Source organism: Bactrocera oleae, chromosome 4, assembly GCF_042242935.1.
Source record: "Bactrocera oleae isolate idBacOlea1 chromosome 4, idBacOlea1, whole genome shotgun sequence".
Classification (NCBI taxonomy): Eukaryota; Metazoa; Arthropoda; class Insecta; order Diptera; family Tephritidae; genus Bactrocera; species Bactrocera oleae.
In genome coordinates, this window is record NC_091538.1 from 54,666,826 (window position 1) to 54,693,612 (window position 26,787).

At 33.7% G+C, this 26,787-nt stretch overlaps 1 protein-coding gene across 1 annotated transcript in view; it reads right to left on the reverse strand.

The window, feature by feature from the left end:
- Positions 1 to 26,787, reverse strand: part of LOC106619164 (mucin-22) — a 379,015-nt gene that overhangs the window by 252,576 nt on the left and 99,652 nt on the right. The window contains exons 3-7 of the mRNA XM_036363357.2: positions 20,803 to 23,933; positions 20,641 to 20,734; positions 20,442 to 20,558; positions 15,465 to 15,543; positions 15,194 to 15,323 (exon numbers count right to left, since the gene is read on the reverse strand). Of these exons, the coding sequence (XP_036219250.2) occupies positions 15,194 to 15,323; positions 15,465 to 15,543; positions 20,442 to 20,558; positions 20,641 to 20,734; positions 20,803 to 23,248 (2,866 nt within the window). The 5' untranslated portion in view covers positions 23,249 to 23,933. The remainder of the gene's footprint in view (positions 1 to 15,193; positions 15,324 to 15,464; positions 15,544 to 20,441; positions 20,559 to 20,640; positions 20,735 to 20,802; positions 23,934 to 26,787) is intronic.

A 26,787-nucleotide genomic window follows, 5' to 3' on the forward strand; every position in this document is an offset into this window, starting at 1 on the left:
CGTGTGAACGCAATGGACGCTGCCGAGTTTGCAACAAAGCCAACAAAAGCGCCGCATGAAGTGTGTGTCGTGGACCCATGAAAGTTGCTGTAGAACCGTTGCTTGTGTTGCAAAGTAATGAACGGTATGGAGAATGCGTGATTTCAAATGCAAATAGTAGCATAAAGGATCTGGCGAATAATTTTTGTCACAGCCACGAATGGCAGTGCGAAATACTGAATCCCCAAATTCATTGTTTACACAAATGGAATTTGAAATTTCATATACGAGTTGGTACATATTTACTGAGCAAATGGTTGTGGTAGTTGCAAGTATTTACATGCCTATGTACTTGTGTATATATATAATGTGGCATGAAGGTTTTAGTCGAAACTTACGTTGTAGAAACGAGGGGGATGAAGAGACGTACGAAGTAGTCGCGCGGTGATTATAAATTACTCGGGTACTTAGGTTTAGAGAAGTGACTGAAAATGAAGAATGAAGTATTAAATTTGTCAAAAAATCTGCATCTCCTATATAGTAAAAAAAAAAGTTACTCATACCTGCTATGGAGAAGCTTAATTCTGCCTCAGCTTATAACTCATGCTTGTAGTTTACTAAAGGAACATGCCTCATGAGATTACTGTTGGAAAATGAACCGACTCAGAGAGCAAATCTTACATCACAATCTACAGATTTTTTAACAAGATAAAACAGCTTTATTAACAAGATCTAATAACATTTAAAACAATTTATGAAATCCATATTCTCCAAATATTTTATATACATCTTAAACTATTCTTTTCCAGTAAATGAAAAACTCTTTCTCAGTTACTTAAACTAACTTAACACAATTATAATTTTACCGAACCAAGCGGATCTAGTGAGTAAAGAAATTTAGGTTGGGGTCTGTATGGCACTGATTTTGATAATAGCGAAAACACATAAGTTCATTACGTTTTTTTTCCGAAATAAATTTAAACTAATTTGAGACTACTTAGATATTCGTCTGAAAGTATTTCGAAACCAGTTGAATCTTTTAATAACTATTTGGAAATTATTTCGGTGCTCCTTCGTAGCTATTTCGAAATTATGCGGAAACTATGTGGACTCTGTTTTATAATTATTTCATAACTATTTCACAACTATTGTTAAACTATATCTTAACTACTTCGAAACAATTTAGAAACTATTTCGGAATAATTTTAGTACTGTTCAGAAACCATTAAGGCTTTATTTTGCAGATTTTTAGTAATTATTTTTGCGCTGTTTTCGAACAATTTTGAAACTAGTTCGTAACTATTTCCAAACTATTGCAAAACTCTATAGTAACTATTTCGAAACTTTAGAAACTATTTCGGAATAATTTTGTAACTCTTCGGAAACTATTTAGGGTTTATTTTGGAATTATTTCGTACTATTTTGAATCATTTTCGTAACTATTTCGAAAAAATTTGGAAACTACTTCCAAAATATTTCGGTACAATTAGGAAACTAATTCCGCACTATTTATGAATAATTTCCAAAAAAGTAGAAATATTCAAGCCTTTTTGGGAACTAGTTACTAGCCACAAAACTGTCGGAACATTTTCGTCACTTTTCAAAAACTATTTGGCTTTTTTTTTATTATTTCGTAACCATTTCGGACTTATTTGCAAAACTATATCGTAAATATTTCGAAACAATTTTAAAAGTATTTCGGGATAATTTAAGTACTCTTCGGAAATTATTTAAGTTTTATTTTAGAAATTTGCAGTAACTATTTTTGCGCAATTTCCGGAATAATCGGAAACCCTTTTGGGAACTAGTTATGACCTGATCACGTACTAGTTAAGGGCCGGTTTGGGACGAGTTAGTGTTTCGGAACAACTAAGAAAGTATTTTGAAACTGTTCGGAAACTGTTTAGGCATTATATTGGAATTCTTTCGTAACTACTTCGGGACCATGTCGAAACCATTGCAAAACGATTTCGGAACTATTACACTATTTCATAACTATCGCAAACCTATTTCGGAACTGTTTGGAAACTTTTTTGCCACTGCTTGGAAATCATTTGAAATATTTAAGGATTTATGGGAACTAATTACGACGTGTATAGACCAAGGATTATAAGAAGAATTTTCCAAATTTATATCTGACAGTGTTTTAGTTCTGCACTAACTCTATTTATATTAATTCATATTAGAGAACTTTCAAAAAATCACACTTAATCCGTAATACCTTACTTTTTTTTAGGGGTTCCTTCTGGAATAGTTTTACTTCAAAAAATTTTGTTTAAATCTGACTCATTTAGCCTTAAACGGTAAGCTGCATTATCAACAAATAACTCATTCAACCAAATCTCTCCAATTTAACTGGTTTTGAAAGCAGTTTTCCTTTTTCTCAGCCACCTGGCTTCAATTCTGAATTTGTATGCAGCCATTACACCATCTTTGGGATGGGAGCGGCGTGTGGCAAATATGTACAATAACAATTCCATACAAAAGTATGTTCTCAGGTATTTTCAGCGGAAATATGCCAGCGCAATTTGCGCACGACGCACCCAAACACACTTGCAACTTGCAAACACGTCTTATTCTGCATCAAATTATGTTCAGTTATTCATGGCTTTACATTACAAATATTAACAGGTAAAAATAAGAATGCATACGTGTACAACAACGAAACTGCATTTTTATATATTTACAAGTACACGTGTACCTACAAACAGATGTACAAAAACAAAAATATAATGTGGAAATTAATTTTCTGCAGCGCATTGAATACAGCGCTGTGCTACTTAATTGTGTTGCTTTTAAAAAACATATTGATTGCGCAGGTCTACAACGAAAATTTATTTGGAGTTTTTACCGTTGTCTTGGACAATAATTCACTCAAACCTTCGTGAACTAAAATAAATAATATTTTCTATACAAGAACTTGACTTTGATCGGTCAGGTTGAATACATGATATATGCTATAGTAATCCTGAAACTGCGGTTCCGAAAAATGAGAAGCTACTTGAGGAGAAAATTGTGAGTGCAAACTTTCACATCAATATCTCAAAAAGTGCGGCTAGTTCGCGGATATACGAACGGACGGACGGATAAAAAGATGGTGATAGCAAAACCGAAACAGCTGATCATTTACATATATACTTTGTAGGATCAATAACGTTCCTATCCGGGTGTTACAAATTTTGTGGCAAACTTAATATACCCTGTTCAGGGTATAAAAAGAAACAATATCATTTTCATTTATACACATATATATATACATATGTATAAATCTATGAAATTTTACATAAATATTGCAATCGTTCCTTATTCTGCGAATTTTATTTGAGTTTTGCTCTCCTGTGGAAACATTTACTTCACAATAAGCAACAACACACTTTTTCTGATGACCTAATACACTAATTCGGGTTTTTATAAGTTTTGGCGAATCTTAACTGTTTTGGATGTATGTTTGGTTTGACTATTAGGAACACTATTACCAATATTAATAAATTTAAATTTTTATATCTCTGTTTAAAAATTATTACTAGATATGTTTGAGCAGTCAGAATTAGGTTTCAAGAAGAGGCAAATCGTAATAAATTGTACTGAAGAGTTAAGAAAAGAGAGACACACTATGATTTGCTCCATTTTCAGAGTGTATAAAAAAATTCTAAAAATACTTCTTTCCAGCAAGTTTGATTTAGAGAGCTTCAGTGATTTGAAAGATATGTAGATTAAACCATCTAGACGGCGACGCCATTAAATATTTAGCACTGCGATTCCCAGCACCAAAGTGCTAAGTTATGACAACTTAGAGGTTTTCGTTAATTGCGGTTTTGTGAGCGTGGAAGTGGACCGATTACGCCCATTTGCAATACTAACCCCCTTGGGTGCCAATGAATACATGTACCCTAGTGTAGTTTCATCGAAATATCTAAATTTTTACTCAAATTATCGCTTATACGAACAGTCGGACGGAGAGAAAGTCACTCGGAATTCAGCTCGTCTCGTCACCATGTTCATTTATATATATAAGAAAAGAGAGACACACCAGTGCAAAGCCTCGCTTCATCTCTATAAGAGTTGTTTCTTATATGTTTTGCGCATTTAATAAACAATTTTTCTTTTAATTGTTTATGTTAATATTTGATTTTTTTTCTGAATTGTAATTTAAAGATTTCTAAAACATGTGTTGAGAGTTGAATGTAAGATTCACTTTCGAAAAGAAAATTTTCTCGGAATGATAATGCTGTAGGTTCATTTCAAAAGATAACTTTTTACATACTATTGACTTAAAAAAAAATGTATGTGTATCAATACGTTGAGATGACTTAAGTCGATATAGGGTAATAGAAAATGTTCGATTTATTTTGATCAAGTTCTGAGCGAACAGAGGCTGTTCAAATCATATAGCTAAATCGAAAGCTATAAACTAAGTTGAAATATAGCTGATGGATTTGACAAAATTTTTACTATAAGCTAAAATACCTAACACGGTTAAAGTCGACTTAAGCTACAAAAATATATGACTATTTCTTTACTTTCAAACGGACTTTTGTTTTTTTTGAAAATACCTCGTATAAATTATATAAAAACTTCTGAATATAACGATTTCGGAAAGTACCGTTATATGAAAAAGTGTTTTTAGAAACAAACGTGATTCACCAGGGCAGTGTTTATACTCCGGGTTTTTGTGTAAATAACTGTGTTCTTTGAAAATAAAAGCAAAAACTTTTACAATTTTTTTTAAAGGAGTGGAATTGTTAACAAAATTATGCACTTTTTGCTGTAAAATTTAACTTTTTCTACATGTTTGAAAATAGGCGTCTCCCAATCTGTTTTAAGGAGGGATTCATACCCTTTCCTGTAACTGTCGGCTCCACAAAATCAGAACAAACCTGTTTTTTTATCAGGTCAAATACTATCAATTCAATCAAAAATAAGTGGGGAATGTCTTCTGCCAAACCCAATGGACTTGGGATTAGGCTTCCAGAGTTCGAAAAATTTCTGATAATACAATTCCAGAATAAATATAACGGTATTTCCTAAATTCACTTATATATACACTAATTTATTTGCTAACAGTGCTAAACAGAGCGAAATCGATCAAAAAAAATATCAGAAAAATCACTTTATCTTGATTTGATAGATAGTTTGAACATTTTCAAAATGTAGAAATAATCACTCCCATTTCTGTTTTCCCTTTTTTTTCTCTAAAACTATTAAATATTTTCTACCTACATATAGCACGCAAGCTTCTTAAAATATCTATTAAAATCTCAGGCTAAAGTTGCAATGACAATACGACGAAGTACCGCTACAAAGCATTACAAAATTTAACAGTTATGTTCAAGTAATTTCCCCTTCAGCACGTGAATTTACAAAAGTATTTCTCAACACAACCACACATGCACAAAATGGCTGCATAACAATGCAAACATGCTTAGTTTGTTGAGCACCTTGCTAACTAATCTTCGAAATGCCTTACCTGAACGCACGCCCGTACTCGCTCCCTGCTTGCTATTGTTACTGTGTACTCGTACTCGCGCTCGTGCGAAGATTTGCTTAGCTTAACAATAAACCGAGGGAAATTAACTCGCATCCCCCTTCCCCTAGCAATAGCAAACAGATGCAGCGAAGCAATGTTCGCCCCTCTTTATTCTCCTCCTATCTGCGGATAATATATTTACTATAGATACTCATGTGCATATGTGTGTATGTTGGTGTTTCTAATGCATGCAGCACGCGCTTGTTTCTTCGAAAGCAGTGTCATCGCCATTTTGCTATTTTTTTCTTCGACACACACACATACACACTCACACATTCGTTGGGGTTTATTATAACTTCGAAAATTATGCATAATGCATTATAAGTGAGCTGGAGCTTATTTCATTACAAATGCATGGGCGCCTGGTGATGGTGTGTGTTTGTGTGTGTGTGTGTGCGTAAAGAAGTGCATGTTTAATGCTGTTTACATAAAATATTGTAATTTATTTATATGCGCTGTTGTTTGTCATATAACCATAGTTGTGTTTGAAAATTTGTAGATGCCAAGAAAAAGCTTAGTTTTGAATTATTTTTGTTGTAATTTGGGATTTGCAATATTTATTTGGCTTCTGATTTTTTAGTTAGCGTAACTGTATGATATTTTATAGTTTGTTTTCAGTCATAGCAATAGCTTAGTTTCTGATTCTAACTAATACATTTTTTTTTACCGAAAGATTATTGTCAGTATACGGTGAAAGCTTCTAAAGCGGTTAGGCATGTCTAGGATGTTTAATAAAATCTTTGATTTTTGTCCTAAATTCGCCATTGGTCCTCAAAGCACTATTCAATTCTGTATAATATGAAATAAAAACAAGTAAGAAAGGTCTAAGTTCGGGTGTAACCGAACATTTTATACACTCGCAACTTGTAAGGATCAAAGCCCGGGAAATTACTTCAGGTGTTGGCAATATTTTATATTAAAGGAAGTATTGATCCGATTCAACCCATTTTTGACAAAATATTATACTATTATCGAGAGTTTCATTTATTTATTTTACAATATTATATGAATTTCAATTATATATCTTACACATTGACCGATATTTTCGGTAAAAAATCAATTATAGGCACTCTGGTCCATATATTTAGTACCTAGGAGCAATACCAGAACTCATAGACTAACCCATATGTTCGGTAAAAAATCAGTCATATGAACTGGTGTTCACATATTTGGTGTCTGTCTGGGTCCTTGAAAAGTTATAGTCCAATTTGGAGAATTTTCGGATGTTAAATTAAATACCTTGACGGCACTATTTGTACAAAATTTTACCCTAATAACTTCATTGCTGTTTGATTTGTATACTGTAAAGTAAAAGAATCAGATGGAATTTAAAAATTATATATATGGGAAGTAGGCGTGGTGGCCAACTTTGGTTGAAATTGGTGAAGTAATTCCTAAGATATAGGATTTCATAAAGTGGGCGGTGTGGCATCCCTGTCACCTGTTTTTAATGCTTGCGTAAGTTATCGCAGTTTTAGTAATTTTCAACATAACCGTTATATGGGAAGTGGGCGTAATTAGTACCTAATTTTCACCATTTTCACACTTATTTCCAACAACTTTGGTTGAGAAAGCTTCAGTGATTTGGAAGATAAGTAGATTTAACCATCTAGAGGGCGGTTTTGTATTTTAATTTAGTGCTTAATTATAACACTTTATACGTTTTCGTTAATTGCTATTTTGTGGGCGTGGAAGTGGTCCGATTACGCCCATGTGCAACACCAACCCACCTTGGGTGCCAAGGAATACGTGCACCATGGTGTAGTTTCAACAAGATGCGTCAATTCTTACTCAAGTTATCGCTTGCACGAACAGACGGACGGACAGACAGTCAATCGGATTTCAAGTCGTCTCGTCCCCCTGATCATTTATATATAAGTATATATATAACATCATATCTGCCTCCATTAGTTTTAGGTGCTACAAACAACCGTTAGGTGAACAAAACTATTATAATCTGTGCAACATGTTGCGAAAGTATAAAACTTCAAAGCCTTTGAATTAGTCGGCTTCTTCTCGCAAGTATTTTAACTAGTTTTTCTCGAAACTGTAAGATCCAAATTTTCCACATCTTCTGCAGCAATTTATGCCTTTAAACCTACACTATATTTTAATTATAAATTGTTTCGGACTTGAGTCATACCCGCAACTGAGCCATGTAGGTTGAATATTGCGCTATCTCTTCCAGCATAGCGGATCTTGAACCATATCTGCAATTCGGGCCGTTGGCGTACAAATATAGTGTAGTCGAGTCATATTATATGGCCTAGGTGGGCAATTGACAGACAATCAGATGTTATTTGCGTTTTTAGTTGGACCAGTAATGCTTTGGCAAAACACACAAAAAATTGACTATCTCTAGGTGCAAGTGAGCCTGACTCATGTTTATTTTTGTTTCAAATTCGAATATGAAATGTAAAGAAGCTTTGCTGGGTGCAAAGTAATTTGTAAACTTATTAAATTGAACTTGAATTTCGGCAACTAAATTCCACGATATTTGGTGAGAGTTTTCGCTAAATTATACTCAGCATGAGACGTCAAACATAAGTGTTCACTTTGACAGCTGATTTGACAGCTGATTTGACAGCTGATTTGACAGCTGATATGACAGCTTTCCCTCTTGAAATATTTAAAAAAAATTTTAAATCATTTTCATTCTCTGTCTCCTTCAGCTCACGTTATACAAGTGGTTCCTCAACTGTAAATATGCTTATTACACTCCTTTGACACATTTTTTAATACTAATATAAGTATCAGCCAATACTTAAAAGCCTAAGGCGTGCCAGTTAAATCAAAAAAATTTCGAAGCTGTACCTGTAAAAATTAATAGTATTAGAGACAGCTGATTTCAAGTTATTCGAGGGTATGCTAACTGTGTTCTAGGCATCTCGGAAGTTTAAAGTTAATGATTAGGGGCAGCTTTGTTTAAAATTAAGCTTTAGAAAATGTTTGAGCTTTGTTTTTTGCATTAAACGATATATTTTGACAGACGATAAGATAATTTCAAAAATATGTTTCAATAAAATTAGGAAGGTTTATGAATTACCAAATAACGGATTCTAACAGAAAGCTTACAGTACAAAAATAAAATTATTTATGTTGGCTCTTTTCTACAAACGTTGCTACCTTCTTACGTTTTTTAACTTCTTTAATAAAATTAAGTATGGAAAAATTGGCATCAAAGTAAAAAGATTTGAGAAAGATTTGTGCCGGTGATATTCATAAAAAGAGTTGCCACCTATTTATAAACTTTATTATGTTGAAATAAATTAAGTGTTACGTATCAAACCAAACAGCTATAAAATAAATTCTTGTTGGTGATATTTTTGGAAAGGGTTACCACCTCTTTGAAAATTTGTATTCTAAGATAACGATCTATTAAATTCAACGTCGCTTAATATATATATATACCAAAAAGACTGACTAAATTGCTGACAGTTGATAATATAAATATAAGGGTTGCCACCTATTTATATTATCAATCCTTTTGAGAAATGTTGCCAACTGCTGTTACTAATCAAAGTTGAGGTAGCTTTGAAATTTCTTCTTGACTGTCAAGCGGCTAGAAGAAAAGGTCACAAGTAGACGTAGACAATAAAGGATCTCAGCCTTAAAATTAACCAGAGCTGTAGCCAAAACATCAACACGCTCATTTTATATTTTTCTATAACTCAGATGAGTAATTTGGTGCCTATTTATATATATATATATATTATAGGCTTCCCAATTCTAAGAATAAGTATAAATATTTCGATAACAGCAATATTTACAATTGCTTCTGTCCAATATATAAATAAATTAATTTAATGCGCAAAATTAATTATCAAAAATGTCAACAACAAACGCGTAACAATGTTGCACGTATATAACATATGTCATAATGTGTGTGTGTGTGGAAATGCAACTAATGATAAATGAGCTGAACAAAAGATTGAAATTTAATCACTCAAACCGTTTACAAAAAAAAAACGAATTCATGAAAACTAATTCAATATTGAATTTGCATATTTGCAACTATGAAAAAAACGATGAAAAAAATTCCATAACTATATGCATGAGTGTGTGTGTGCGCTTGTAATTACGCTCGATTGCATTTAATGAGCCCGATTGGTAAATACAAGTGTACATTAATTAAATACTAACTAATTGACAATAAGAGAGCGACGCGCACAACCCCAAACCAAAGAGGAGGGTCATCTCTACACATGACGAACAAAAGGCGAAAGCAAAACAAAAGTATTTATACAAAAACAAAAAAAAACAGACAATGCTAGAAATACCAAACAATAGTTAGTGAAAGCAAAACGCAAAAAAAAACACAACAAACAAACAACAACCACACGGCGCGAACTATGACCGCTGGACCTATCAACGCGATTGTGCACTGCACCGACACACGGCGCCTCTTTGGTAGCCACCACAAATGCATCTAATTGATGCCAAATTGACGCAAGCGGCGCTTTACAATAGCAACAACAACGCCAGCAGCGCTACACTGCACTCGCTCATGCTTATTTATGCGCAACAGTCCGCCTGGTGGCGCTTCTGCCTAGTAGCATGCGCTTGAATATGCATGTATGTCTGTATGTATGTGTGCTGCATCAGCGATAAGTTAGGAAAAAATGTTTTGTGACATAAACAGAGGCGCGCAACATGTGACTTGTTGTCCTAGTTTTCATGCCGGATATTGCTCGACATGGCTTTTAGTGCGCATAACACGAAAACGTTTGAGTGAGCATTAACAATGAGTTTTTACTCGAAAGCTTAGCTTTAGAGCGCAAGTATTCCATTTGAAAAGTGTAAAATTTGTAGAAGAAAGAAGAGAATGTGAGAGAAAGCCACGAAGCTTCTATAAGCTTTTGAATTCGGTGGAAAGTTTAAAAGTTTTAAAGCATGAAATGAGGAAATGTCTGGTTTAATGCTCCACTTATCTGAAGCTTTTGCTTTTAAAGCTCATATTTTGTTCCCAAATTAAGTAACGGTATATTAGAAAGGTAATATAGCTTATAGTTTTCTCTTTCATATTATTAATAAGTCTGATAATCTTTAAGCTCTCGAAACCAAATTAAAGAAATAATAAAAATTAATGTTTTAAATATGTTAAGTGCTTTTATTTTCCACCGCAATACTTGCTAAGTAATATATATAAAACAACAACCAAATCTTTTAGGGCAAGGATGGATTTCCTTACATTTTCGAGTACTACTGCGGTAGGTATTATGGCATAACCTGTAAATACTCTCATTAATCAAAAACTGTTTCAGAATGAAATGCCTTTCGAAAGCTTTCGGATTTCTTTAATATCTTTCTGGAACTACTAGTTTAACAGTAAAGAAACCACGTTTAAATAAAAACTTATATAAATACGACTGCTTATAAGCTTTATAAGGAGACGCAAATCATATCTGCATGGAGGAATTGTTATATAAATATAAATATTTGTGCACTATGCTTTATAAAAAAGCTCGCCAGCTTTCTAAAAAAAAAAAAGACAATTAAAATGCCTTTAGTAATTTCTTCTATATTATCACAGCATTTCAAAGTAAAAAGGAAAGTTTGTAAGCTTTCGAAAGCTTACAAACGAAGTCATCAAATGCGCCCAAGTATTATTTTAAAATAGTTTCTAGCGAATATATTATATGTATGTATATAGTTGTAAAAGCTTCTGGAATATTCTGATGTGCTTTTCAATGGAAAGCTGCACTTTGGTTTTAAAAGCGAACATTGATAACTGTATCACTTTGTAATAATAACAAAAGCTTACTTAGAACTACAAAGAATAACCCAGTGAGCTTTTAAAATGAGACATAATTATGACAAAGATGTTAAATTCTATTTGTATAATTTTGGTAAATGTCTGTTAGTATAAACAAGTAGGTGAGTTAAATTACGCAGAAACCATAAAAGGTCTCCCATGAAAGCTTATGAATACTTAAATTAAACAAACATTTTATTATGGCGTAAAATTATATACTATATATAGTAATAAAAGCACATATGTAACTTTATGTTTAACCCGAAAAGCTTTTAAGAAAGCCTAAAGCTTTTTCTTATTTTTAATTTTTTTTTTTATACTTTTTTTTAGTAGGTTCTTGTTAAAAGGAATATTTTGTTGAAGCTTTACAATATTTGCAACACATGCTAAGCAGCTTTTTGTTGATTTTATTTTAGTTTTACTTTTTTCTCAGTGTACATTCCCTAATTTGATGTCTGTTATTTTATAAAATGTTAAAAAAATTAAAATTTTTTTGTATTTTTGTTTTTATGAGAATATGTATGTAGTAGTATATCTTAAAGAGCTTAGTAATAAAATTTGTGTACTTACAGTTATTTTGCATGTCTAATTTGGTTTGGTAGTTTGTATTTATTGTTCGTACGGTCTAAGTTCGAGAATATACACAAAACAAATCAAAACAACAAACATGAAATTAGATTCTTCAAGTCACATTGATAGGAATTGTGTGTTTTTTGTATTTTTTTTCTTTAAGTAAATCTAATTTAACTAAATTAGCTTAAGAGGGGATGGTGGGGTAGAGTAGCGGGCAATATTATTTATTAGTAGAGTGCATTTTGAATTCTTTAAAGAGTTAAAATTTTTTACAAATTTATTTTTTTGTTTTGAAAGTGGGTGTAGCTTACAGTTAGTTAAGAGAGGCGCGTGTTGTGAGAAAACTGTTAGATCTTTAAAGTGTGATAAACTAAATTATTACAAAAGCTCCATTTAACTACTTTTTGGAAGGTGGCAACTATGAGGGATTTCGTATGAATAAATTTGAAGTGACTCCACTGAATTACAAAAATTGATGAAGAATGAGTACTTCGTTTGAAAAATGACTGCACAACACAGGGACGCATTAATGTTATGTAAGACAATGTAGCACAACGTAACAAAACGTAATACAACGCAACGAAACGTAATGCAACGTAAAATTACGTACCGTTTACGTTAACTTTAAAAATGTATGCTTTCTCGCTAACGGTATTACTATTTACATTTTGTTTTTGAATGCTTTTTGATTGAATATTGTTCTTTTCTTGTGATGTTTATTTTATTTATTTATTTGTTTTTTTTTTTTTTGCGAAAAAGTTTTGCACTTTTGAAAATGCCAACATATCATGAAACGAAAGTGTACATTTTAGGGATAATTGCCCACAAAAGCAAATAAACAAATAGGTTGCGTGTTTAGGAGCATTTTTTTTACATATTATGTTATGCATTTTTGCGAATTTAAAGGCTTTTAAATTTTATATAAAATTTTTTATTTTATTCAATTACCTTTACAATTTTTTTATTTTATTAGTTTTTTTTTAGTTTTTATGTTATCTTTATTTGAATTACGCGTTTATTATTATTAATTTAAGTTGTTTTTATTAAATTTTTTAAATTTTGTAGTTTATCATATTTCTAATAATTTATTCATTCAATTTTTAAAATATGTTATTTGATTTTTTATTATATAATAATATATTTTTAATTTTATTTTTTTCTTTATTCAATTATTTTATAATTTGATTTTTTTTATATTTTATTTTAATTGTATATACAATTATATTATTATATATTATATATATTATAATATATTATATATATTATTATATAATATATATATTATTATATAATAATATGTTTTTAATTTTATTTCCTTCTTTATTCAATTATTTTATAATTTGATTTTTTTTATATTTTATTTTAATTGTATATACATTTTTAGCGTTTTTGAAATATTTTTTTAAGGTTTTTATTTTTTGATTTAATTTTTTTTTAATATATTGTTTATGTTATAATTTTTTTTTTGTTTTTTAAATTTTTAAATAAATTTTACTTTACTTATTTTTATTTATTTAATATTTATATTTTTTATATCATTTTTTTTTTTATATAATTCTTCTAGTTTGATGCTATTTTTGTTTAATAAAGTTTTGGTTCAATATTTAAAATTTTTTTGATATTTTTTTAATTTTTTCACATTTTTTGATTTTTTTTAAGTTTTTTATATGTTAATGTGAAGTTTCATGAATATTTATTTTAGCTTTATTATTTTTTCTTTTTCCTTTATATTTTTTTTTATTAAATTTGAAGTTTTATAGAATTATTTTTGTATTAATTTTTAATTAATTTTAAAGGTTTGATTTTTTTATATAATTTTGTTATTATTATTTCTTTTTGTTTTGAATTCAATTATATTTTTTTTTTAATATATACTTTATTTTATTACTTTGTGTGGTTTTATTTATTATTACATTTAAATTTTTTTTTTTTTGAGTAATATTTGTTTGTATTTTCTTTAAACTTTTTTATATAATTATTATTTGTTTTTATGTTATTTAACAATTATTTTCTGATTGAATTTTAAGTTTATTAATATATATTTAATACTTTATTTTATTTTAGTTTAATTTATTTTTATTTTTAATTTTTTTTAACTTTTATTGATTTCTTTATTTTATTTTTATTATATTTACTTAAATTTTGATGTGTTATTTAAAATGGTTTATTTGCTTTTTATATTATATTTTCTCCTTTTTTTATTTTACTTCATTTTTTTTAAGTTTAATTATATTTTCTTTTTGAATTTTCGTGAATATTTAATTGAATTTTATCATATTTTATTGAATCTTTGTATTTTTTATTTAATTAATTTCTACTTTTAATTCACTTATGTATATGTATATTTTATTTGAATATTCTTGAATAGTTATTTTTTTGGAAATGTTTTTTTATTATTTCATTTTTAATTGTTTTAAAAAGTTATTATATATTTGTTATTTTATTGATGGATTTGTCTATTTTCTTATTAAATTTTAAGTTTGTTGTTATTTATTTAATAATTTTTTTAGTTTAACATTTGATTTTTTATTATTTTAAATTTTGTAATAAATTTTTTAGTGATTATTATTAAAGTAAATAAATTTTTAATTTAATATTTAAAATTTTTTATTTAATTTTTATTTTGCTCTTTTATTTTTTGTATTTTTTTTTTAATTCAATTGTATTTTAATTTAAATTTTATTGAATAATTATATGACATACATTGTTTTAAATTTATATATTTTTTTAATGAACTTTAAGTTATCTTAATATATTAAAATTAAAATTAATTTAATTTTTTTTTATATCTTTAGTTTATTTATTTTTTCTCTTATTATTATTGTTTTATTGTTATAACTATTTTTTTTTATTATTGTTTATAGTGTTTTTTTTAATACTTAAGTTTTAGTTTTAATATTATAATTTCTTTTGTTTAAACCAATTGTTAATAGCTTATGTGGGCGCATTTTTCAAGGGTTTAGATATCGGCAGCCAAAAGCTAAGTTGTTCTACTGATGCATATACATATATAATATAATACAGTCTTTATTATAAATCATTTTCATAACTTTTTATTGTTGTTTTTCTCAAGTACTCGCTAAGTACTCGGCTCGAATGCGTAAGATTAAATTTTTCTTTTGTTTCTCCTTTTTATTAAATATTTCTTTATCCTTATAGAATAATATAATTCAAAGATTGATAATGGAAGAAAGTCAAAGCCAACACAAGGGTAGCAGTAGAAGAGAAGAGCGCATAAGACGTTCATATACACATATATATTTAAAAAATAGTAATAAGAATCATAACGGAATTGAAAAAAACTTGCTTCCTAAATAGCATTTTTCTTATATAAAAAACAACTAAAACTTGGCACTTACCCATGTCATCGATGAGAGGCGCCATGCGTAACGTTACGCCGACCAACATGAGGCACATGACCAGCAGCAGACACGCTGTCACAATGATTGTGCAACGCGCCCGCTGCGACAGGTCATCGGGATCGACGACCTTTGCGCCGACAAATGAGCGATTGGCAGGAAGGGAAAGAAGAAAAGAGTAAGGAGAGAGGAAAAATAAGAAGAAATAAAAAATTTTCCTTTTAGTTTTTTATTTATTTTTTGATTTGATTTGTTATTTGCCTCTCTATACCTTGACAACGCGCGTTTCCAGATCCTGCACCAGGATTTTTGGTTTTTTATGTCGATGTCGCTTTTTGTGGCGATGATGGCTGAAAAGAGTGAGAAAGAGAGATACATAATTTAATATAATAGATTGCAAGCTGAATAAGCTTTTGAGTATAAATAGTTAAAAGACAATGGTTTTTTTTTAACATATGTTTTCTACATTTAACGAGTTATAACATATTTTAAAAATCCTCAAACTAGGTCTTAATTTTATTAATATTGTAATAAAAGCAACTAAATTTCCTGAAATCTCCAAACAAAAAATATTTACAAATTCTCAAAAATAAAGAGCTAAGCTGAGATCATTAGTTCGTATTTTAAATAGTAGCATCTCCATACTAGTTACAGACCGCACCAGTTTTGAACATCGATATGTCTTCGTAAAGATTTAAAATCTGTTTTTTTTTTGTATCTTAATGTTTAGTCTTTTATATCAACTTAATGCCGAAATCAGCCAACAGCCCTGAATGATATACATATATTACTTCAACGTTCATCATCGTAACCCTATTATATTACATTGCTTCATTTTCTACAGCACCTTCATTGACTTTGACGTTTTAGACCACCATTTTATTCCAAATTTTAGACTCCTTTACGAACCTTCCACGAATGCCATTTGTTATTTTAAACACTTGCTCGATATGATCTCTTCTTATGGGCAATCGAATAGTGCTTACATGGCGGTCGGACTCGACGATTTTATTTCATCGATATTTTCGACAATTGGAATTTCAAAGCGTGGTTCATATATGAAATCTAAATTATCGGATTGGTGTTCATTACTGAGTGGAACAAACAATCATAAACCTGTGTGAGAAGTTTTTTCAGTATGAAATATTATCTACCAGTATCTAACACTATATAGCGTAATCCGGGCACACTTATACAACGCAAGAACCAGATTACTAAATCCAACCATTGGGTAAATAATGTCTTTCTTTTTACTAAACTCGCACCAGTAAAGAAATAGCAAAACAGACAATACAACAGGGAAGGTTATCTCGTCCCAACAAATGAAGGTCTTAAGTAATGAGAAACCACTGCCTATTCACCCAAGGATCAGCATTCCCAAAAGGATAAATTTCACAAAGAAGATTAAAGTTACACTCAGCAATGCTGCTGAATTAAGTAACTTCATGCTTGACCTTCTACTAAGAGATAGCACTATTAAGTAGTAAACCGAAAGCTCTATCTCAACCTTTAATACCTTTAGGATGTTTTCTGAGCATTTTTCTACCAAAAGTTTTTATATAAGTCGGTGTGTAGAGATAAATCTCCAACGCAATTATCGCAATAAAAGTATTGCTATAGTCAAGCGGCACTTAAAGTGATCTCAGCTTATAAGATTACATTACTTTTGGTGCAGGATTGTATGAAATGGTTCAACAGCCTATGTTGGCAGTTTGCAACCGAGTGCACCTCATCTGGGTGGACAGAAAGAGGTAGCCGAGAATAACTAGCTGACGCGCCTATATGTTCAATCCAGGATGGTAAGACCAGGACCCTGCGTTGCGGTTGGTCGCTATACCATAAAGGAGCTGCTCCGTTGAGAGGAAATAGTGATTATGGAGAGATATTGTCAACAACTAACAGACATGCGCCAGGCAAAGTTGCTAATAGGTGGTTACAACCTCGCAAGGTTTAAAAATATTATATAACTAACCTCCTCAGAGACAAATTCCGGCTACTTGTGGCATTTTACACTGGGCTCTGCAGCCGCTAACTCCTGAGCACTTGATTCTAGACTGCACAGCTGCCTATAATTTTTATAAAAAAAATATTCCGGAACAATTACCGTTAATATGATATGAAATAATTGTTTAACGTATCCTACAGCATTTCAACAATACGCTCGCCACAACAAAAGCAGAGTTGCAAAGCGAATTTTCACTAAATTACCCATTAATGTGAATTGTGAACAGTTCAATTCGCAATTGATAGTTGTGTGCTCATATATTTGTAAATAATCCAACCATACCAAGCGTACACGAGCGCGAAAAGTGCAGTTTTGTTCTAATACAGGGTGGTCATGATGCATATTTTTGTATTTCTATAGTATTTTTGAAAATTTTAAAAGCGAAGAGGGGTGACAACAATTTATTAGAGCGTTTCAAGTGAATACTAGTAAAAATTTTAGAGAGCGGTGGTTGGTAATTTATATTATTTTTTTACTATTTTAGTTTTTAATATTAATTTTATTTTTGATAAATAATGAAAAAAAATTTCCGTTTTATACTAATAAAATTTTTATTTATAAAAAAATTTATTTTTAAAAACTTGCCTCTGAACCACCCTTATATTCGCGTAAAACCAACTTTGTCAATCATCTCGCAATTTCCATGAAATGAAATAGCGCCATTTCGCACAGCTCAGCATGCGCCTGCGGAACACAATAAACAAACAAAGCCGCATACAACAACAGCAACATCAACAACAACAACAACAGCAACTATTTTCACAGAATTTTCCATGCTACCGAAGACCCGAGCAGGTCGAGCTGAGTGCAAATGGCTTTGATGAAGTAGCTGAACAGTCAAGAGCCTACCGCCAACTACACTTCATCAGTAACTATATGCCCTTGCCATTCTTCATCGAGAAGTTTCACCACGCCCACGCCAACGCCGCACGCGCGCCAGCTTACTGAACTCTTTGGCATACCTTGACCCAAATTTCAGACGAAGCATAATTAAAGCACAAAACATGATGGCAGCCTCAACAGCAATCGGCAGCAGTGCGACGAAAGCCGGAGGTAGGCAGGCGGATGGGTCGTCAGAAGGCTTGGAAGTGCGGCAGTCAGCTGTTGAATTGTTTGCATAGTTCAGCAGACTGTGTTACATTTGATGCTCTTCTCACCTTGTTGTTATTGTCGAGCGTATTTTGTTGCTGCGAAATTTTTCAATCAAATAAGAACTGTAGTCAAATTCATATATATATATATATATATATTTAAGTCGGCACGTGTTATCTTTCTGAAGGCGGTTGGCACACGTTCCCACGTCTTGGTATGCTCGAAGTCTGTAGCAAAACCAAGCTCATCTCGATTTCATGAAAGCACAAGTAATAATTGCAGCACCGCTTCGCAAATTGACGTCCGAAAGTGGCAAGTAAGCATACAATGGCCGCGCGATGATTTGCAAATATCCAGCGCCCTGGCGATGCCAACGCCTTGCAATGCAGGTTTTCTTCTTTCGTTCTCTTTTTGCTTGCCAATCGTAATCGTAATTGCTGTGCCACACTTTTTTTTGCCGACACTCTTCTATTGTTCTCATTTTACCACAGTAGCTTTGCCGCAATCATCAATTTTCACTTGATATTCCCGGCATACGCAATCCTTCGTTCGTCTTCCTCTTCTGTCTCCCCCTGCAGTGTTTCTGGCTGCTACGAATTTTTGAATTAATTGGTAACGCGTTCTTAGTGCGCTTGTGTATGTGCGGTAGTCATTGCTGTTGGGCAGAGTTGGTGGCATAAATTTAGCCTCAACGAAATTATCCCGCCGGCAGCAGGCGTGCATTGAACGGTCCTAATTACAAACGGTTCAGTTGGTTGCTTTGCTTGGATGGGCGGGTCGCTTGAACTACAGCCGTTGGACGAAAAAATAAGTGGATAGTAAACGGATTCCCAACGATATAAGCAGAAGGGTAAACTGACCGATGGAGCAATATGCTGCTTCCGCTGGCTAACGGTTTATCAGAGATATCGAATCCTATGACCCCTTTAGTGAGGTCGCAGCAAATTTTTGAAGCGGGTAAGGTGGCAAAATAAAGTTCAACTTGGAGGTTAAAGTGAGCTTTTATATAAACTTCCGATTATTACTCTTGTGTTATCGCATTAGTACTTAAGTACTTATAACTACACCTTATAGTGATTTTCGTGCACCCTTCACTGCTTATAAAACATAGACGTTTTGTTGTAAACTCGAATTTATTGGTCACTTTGAAATATGAAATAATTTGTGATGATCAAATGTTCTAAGTATGGATCAAACTGACGATCACATATTGACAACACGTCTAGAGCTTGCCACAAATTTATTGAGTCGACTAATATCAATTCTAGCCAATTCGCCGGGTTATGAGAGTGGTTGCAAACCTCGCTAAAAGAAGTCGCAGTTTGGAAAAGTACACTACAGTGGTCTGGCAGTCTGAAACAAGAGTTGATTGAGAGCTTCCAAGTTATCCAAGAGCAGTGGTCCAAGTTATCAGAAATGCAGTCAAAGTGAGAGAGAATTTCGGAATGTCCCTCTCTGAAATCCCTAATGTGTCCAGTTTCCCGGAGTCTGATAGCACCTTCGCAGCAATGCATCTGCCTTCTATGTCCACGGGTGCTATATGTAGAATGGCATTAGGTGCTATCGTTGGTGTTGTACCTAGTGAATTACTGATGCGATGAAAGCGAGCTCTTCGCCGGTTCATTAACGCAATTTATAGCTCCATTATATATAGTTTATTACTTTTCTCTGATGGTGGTAATAAATTTACTAATAAAGAAATGCTTTTCAATCCTCCAGATAAATCATGGAGGATGGATCGAATAACAACTCATCTTATATCCAAACTACTTCAAAATTTATGCAGGGTTTTCGATACAATGCAGCACTAAATTATTATAAGGACTTCGAGTTCTCCCAACGGCAAATTTTTAATGATATTTGAAATCCCCGAATAAAACTATTGAGCTCTTCAAGCAAATCTAGAGTTTTTAAAGAAAAATAATACCTTCTTCCCTATTTTCCTGTCCGTGTACTGTACTCAACTGCACAGTTTATTAATTAAACCATTGTCTTGGGCATTTGAGCTCAGCTGTCTATTAACTTCAGCGCATTGCTTTCCAGCTTCTTTAGCATACTCATCGTCGGCGCTGTTTACACATATTTAACCCTCAATTTATTCTACATATTTCAAATATACTTAAACGCTTTATATGGATGTATCTTACTTACCGATGTTTTCGATGTCGGCGATGGCTGCTTGGAACTATTTCTTCAAGGTCGTCATTTTTATCGGACTCCGTTTGGATTTGCATATCGTAAGGGAAGTCATCATTGTACTGAAATTGGCTGCAGTTAACGGTAAAGTTAATTAGAATTTCTATGTGAGAATTGAGCATTATTATAAATTAGATATGAAGTGTAGACTTACAGTGGCTCATTAGGCGGCATACTAAGTATGCAGTGTTGCAATCCGCTTGGTGTTGGATATACCAAAACGGGATCTGAACATCTGTGGTAACGTTCTGGGTGAAATATTTACGATATTATAAATTAATAAGACTTATAAATATGAGAATTACAAGACGCTTACTGTATTTTCGTTTGCGCTTTCGATACTCATCGTCACTGCCGCTCTGCCCTGACGGCCAGCTGGGCTTGTAGCGCTGTTTGTCCTTCTCGCGGTCGCGTGATGAAGACTTCGTTGTAGTGCAACAGCCAGTCGGCGCCACACTGGAACCAGTCGATGTAGACGTCATGCGGTTCAGCTTGGCCGTATCCGCAGGCACCGTTGTGCCGACTACAATAACTCCATTGGCATTGCCATTGCGAACGCGCGAACCGTTAAGCGCAACAACAGTCGTGGTACCTTCCGAAACTCCGGCGGCCATGGTAGCCTGGTACACCATAGTAGCTGGCGAAAACGTGTTGGTAGTAGCAGTCGCAGTGCCGTTTGTCGTAGTGTGGTGCGAGGGCAATTGATTTTGTGCGTTAAATGGCGCTACTGGCGCGGCGTAGCCAGACGAAGTAAATTTATTTGTATTGAAACTATCTACTAATTGATCACTATGACTAATATTACACGGCACTGTCCCGCTCACTGCGCTGCCGCCATTAGCTGACGTTGCGGACACAAAAGGCGCGTTCACTATTTGAGGTGTTGGCAGCAAACGATTGCGGCCCATGCCGCCGACTACTAACAGACTTGTGCTTTTCGATTTGAAACGATCGCCCAGCATGAAAGCACCAACACCACCACCTCCACCAGAAGCACCGATATCGCCCGTTGTGGTAGGCGAACAGATGGGTGCGTGTAGCGACAACGAGTCGCTTTGATTCAACAATGTACTAACGGTCAAATTGGCGCTCTCCTCCGAGGTATTCTGACGCGAAATGTAACGTGAGTAGGCGGACATGTCGCCGAATTCACCCGCTCCGCCGTAAGTGCTGTCCGTATAAGACACTTGGTGGCGAAAGATGTGCTGTTTGGTTTGTGTAATCTTATTGCTGGTGGGTACTGTTGTGATTTCGCTACCGACGGTGGTGTAGGCGCCAGCTCTGGGCGGCGCGGTATAAGGAACGGCAGTGGTGGGCGTTATTATATGCTTCGTAGTTGTAGCGGCCTGCATGGCATTGTCAATGCTAACTGTCGTCTGTGCCAGCAGTGGCATCTGCTCTGGCGCTGGTGCCGGTATTGTGGCGATCAAATGTCGTGGCAGTACGGGGCTGCATTGTGCACTAATCGACTTAGCTTCTAGTATGCGCAAACGTTTGGCAAGTCGTGCACGTTCATAAATGAGTGAGGCAGTTTCGTCTGGTATGATTTCGGCGCCACCAAAACTTACCGTACAACGCGAACTGCCGAACGATAAACTTTCGATGCTATCGCGTAACGATGTCAAGCTATCGTCGGCCATCGTTGACGTATGCAAACGTGCACCAGTGCCGTTTTCGTAACCACTCGCCAATGACGTGGTGTCGTAGGTGCGCTCCAACAGTGAAACGGGTAAACCACCGGTGCCACCATTTCCATTACTATTACCGTTACCGTTAATGACAGATACGGAACGTCTGTGTGTGGCAGCACGTGAGTCACCGGAGCCCGAGCTCGATGTCATCACTTCAGCTGGTGTATGCGTCTGTGCGCGCACTAACAAGCTACGCCTCACCATACTTTGGCCACCAGAAGCGCCAGCACCGCTTATATCATTCTTGTCCGAAGAATTGCTTAGCGTGCTGGCGACACTATCGTCAGCCGGCTGTCCTACCGAAGCACCGTGTGCAGTAGTCAATTGCGTTTTAACCTTCTGCGCCTTCGTTAGCGTAGCACGTGCAAACTGCGAGCGATGACTGCCGTTCGAAGCTGAGGCTGAGTTAGAGAAAACCTCTATTTCATCGCCATCCCTTCTTCCGCCACTACCGCTTGATCTCTTTACAGTCTTTATGCTACGTAAGCCGGTAGGTGATGCCATCATTGCGCCGAACTCACCACGCATAAAAACATCGGGTTCGCTATCGCCGCGCAATTTACGCGAACCACCGAAAAGTTTACGACTAAAAAATATGCGTCCAATGGACTTACGTTTCATGCGCTTAGCACGCTTGCGCTCCTCACACTCTCGCTTGATGGCCATCACTTTCTTCTCGAGCAGTGTGGTGAATATAACCTCGTAGGTAAGCGCTCGTTGCAGGTCTTCGAGTGTATCATTCGTACTAACTGCTTTGTCCACCTTCGTGAGCACACGTGGCGTTGAACTGTCGTCGTCGTTACATAGTTCTTTCGTCTGCTTTTCAAGTTTGTCCTGTTGGGTCATTATTTCAGTTGTTCCTTCTGCCACTTCCTCTATTGCTTCTTCGGACATGCGTTCAGTTGGACTTTTACCTTCAGCTACTGCACTTCCCTGTAGCTTAGGTATTCCACCAAAATCGCTAGGTAGTTGTTCCACACCAGCTCTCTCCAAAGTTTCAACATTCTCTGTGCCCTGAATGAGCGTCCTCCCGTTTCCTTTCTTCGGTTCAATCATACTTTCTTCCTCCATCTCACTTTCCCTTTGCCTTCTTTTGTTTTCTAAACGTTACTACCAAATGTCAACACTCTCCCTCTCTCGAATTAACATTCTCACTTCTCCGTTTGTGTCGAGTCTTTTTTGTTGTTTCGGCAGACTTTGTAAAAATGGTATTAATAGAACTGCAGCTTGGTTTTTTCTTTATTAAACTTGTTTTTTGTTGTTGTTGCTTTTCAATAGTTATCTTCAATATGCGATTTCTTGTGCTCTCACTACTTTTGTCTCTTCTGTCCGTCTGCCAACACATTTTTCAACTGTTTCATGACATCAGCTGCTTTATTTGTTGTTGTTCTTCTTCTTTGCGGTATTTTGTTTGTTGTAACATCTGCAAAACATTTATAACAAACGTTTATATTGCCGTCTCTTTGCCCTCCTATGCTGCGCTCAATCGCTTTGGAATGTCATTCGTAGTCAAATTTGTTTTCACTCTTTTTGTTGTTGTTATTTTTTGTTAGTGATTTATTAGACTGGGTGCATATGTTGCCACATTTGTGAGTTATTCATGTCATCTCACTTGAATCCCTTCGTTTTTTTCTCCCCTTTTCTCCAGCTTTGGGGATTCTATTAGTTTGCGGCTGCTTGAGTGGCACTTGGACACAATCGCAATCACTCAATTCTATTCAAGATCGTTCGGTTGTCTGAGACAGTTGTAGTTTATCTGAAAAATGAACGAAATTCAGTGTTTGAAACTAATGGTTTTAGAAGTGTTGCTATTAATAAATGGTTGAAATGAAATTACTTTAGAGTGGGCGATATTACTTTTGTGTTTTGAAGTAATTTCGAAGCTTAGTTATTAAGATTTCTTTTGTTCATATTCGAAAACGAAAGCGAAAAACAACAAAAAAGTAAGGATTGATTATTGTACGAGATAACCACAGTAATGTAAAAAAAATTGTAGCGAAAGTGGTATTGGCTGTTACCCATAATTTTAATTCAATAATTTTGTTTCCATAATGAACTACGCCGGTCGAAAACATTCTTATACGTATTTGGTTTGATGAATATGTATGTATAACAATAATTTCAACCATAATTCTTCTTTCCACGCATCACTTGTGTGGTGTTTCGATATCATAATGTTATTACTTATAAATTTTAAAAAGTAGCAACACTTCTCAGAAACATATTCAACTTCCAACCTTTTTAAATCTATTTTGGCAATGCTTTTAATTAATATTGGGAACTGTCACCCATCTAAAGCCTGTTTAATTCAATGCCCAGATTGCAAATTTTAATTTATTTCTGATGGCAACCCTTACAGGTAATATTTTAAATTTAAAAGTTTTTCTTAAACAAATTTATTTCAATACAAATACTAAATTCGTTCGTTCTGTAATTTTAATAGATTTAAATTTTTAAATAAGTGGCAACACTTTTAAGAAAAAAAAATTTTAATATAAGCTTTTAAGCTCGTTTAATTTGATCGCAATATTGCAATACATCTGGTATTTTATGAGGTGGCATCCCATTTCAAAAATGTTACTCTCTGAAAGTTCTGTTCAGCACTCACTGAAAAAATATTTGACGGAAATTTAGAAAAAAGTAGCAGCTCTCTTAAGAGGGTCATTCCATGTGACGGCCTGTTTTTAGCGATTTTTTTTGTAAATATTTTTACTACGACCAATACATACAGCTGTAACTTTATTATCATTTATTAACATACCATGCATATGTATATTTCGACACTATAAATATAAACTTTAAGCTAAAAATATTGTTTAGAACACGGTTTACAGCGTTTTGAATGCCTCCGCCTGAAAAAAAATGGACGCGCACATCCTCCACGTTTCCGCCCAATAGAGGGAATTTTTTATTAATATTAGTTCAATCCACGCGTTTACATATGCTGAGTATAGCCGACAAATTTCAAGTCATTTGGTCAATCCAATGCCAATGTCAATGCGTTTAAAATTTCAAGTCCGCAACTCAGCGCTCCGAAAAGCTCCTTCTTCCAACTGCTGTTTCTTAAAATCGACTTCACAATTTAAAAAATTACTTTACTACCGTATCTAGACATGTTAAGAAAGCAATTTATGAAAAAAAATCGTTTTTTTGAGCCCATCACAGGGGATGACCCCCTAAATACTGCTTTTGAGTTATAAGCATTAAATATATTGAGGTTGATTACTATCAATTTATTATTTTACTAATTGGGATAATTGTATTTCTTGAAACAGGTGGCAACTCTGTTAAACTTTTTTTGATTAACTTTAAAGGCTTTTTTTTTTAAGTTATGAATTGCCATCACATTTCAAAAATATTTCACTCTGAGAGTTCTGTTCACAATTCACTGAAAAGAAAAATCGTTAGAAATTTAGAAAAAAGTGGCATCTCTCTTAAGGCTTTTTTTAACTATAAGCATTAAGCATATTCAGGTTGATATTGGATAAATAATTTTTCTTAATTTTTTTTAAACAGGTGGCAACTTTGTTATTTTTTTTTTACTTTTAAGCTATATTTAATTTATTTAAAATACAGATCTAAGTAATAAGTACAAGGAATATGTTTTTTATCGTATAAAATGCAAACAGGTGGCAACCTTAGACAAATTTATTTTAAACCATTAAAATTGCTTTGAGCAATCTAAAAACATTTTTCAAAACGGTCAGCTTTCACGGCTGTGTTCTTCACACAGTTAGCGTGACGAAATTTTGTTGCGTAACACATTTCGTTGCGGGTGATCTATTTCACTAGTACTAAATATTGAAATGTTTCAAGCTTATGGCTTACACTCGGGTGCGCAATTTGCAACGTCCACGAAGCGAAGCGTTCTTAAATAGGTCTAAAGTTTTTAAAGACTAAGAAATAGTATCAAAGAAAAAAATAAAAAATTTTGCTTTTTTAATAAGTATACATGTCCAAAATTTTTAACATAATTAGGATTAACATTTAAAAGCTTTGGAGAAATTTAGAAAAACTTCTTACAAATGAAATCTTGTATTCAATCCTGTTTTTTGAATATTGTGGAACATTAGTCTAAAAAAAATTAACTCTAAAATTAATCAAGTTATATTATTTGAAATTCTCATTGCCAATTATCTAGAATATTCCCTTCATCCTTCGGCTCTCAATTGACGAGAAGTATTAGGCATGCAAATCTCAAAACGATTACAAATAAGCGCCCATTAATCAAATTAAATGTCAATGCAATCTGAACTCCATAAGCTACTTGCAATTATCGGCTCATTTGCGGAAACACAATAGTATCTGTGTAAATATGTGTGTATGCAAGGAGACCAGGTGCATGTGCAACAATGACAGTGTAACATCTTCACAAATTCCCACAGACATCACCAGTTGACTAGAATATGCCCCAAAGGCGTGCAAGTCAAGTTAGCGACACGTGCTTCAACTATGCATGTGAACAGCTGTGGCTCACACACATACATATAAACTCCCAACCACACATACACACTAGCATGTGCACTGCCGTCAGTTATCTGCTCTTCAAATGATTGTGGGAAATCCCCAACTGCTCTTCAATAGTGCGCGACTTGGTTTTGTTGCAGACA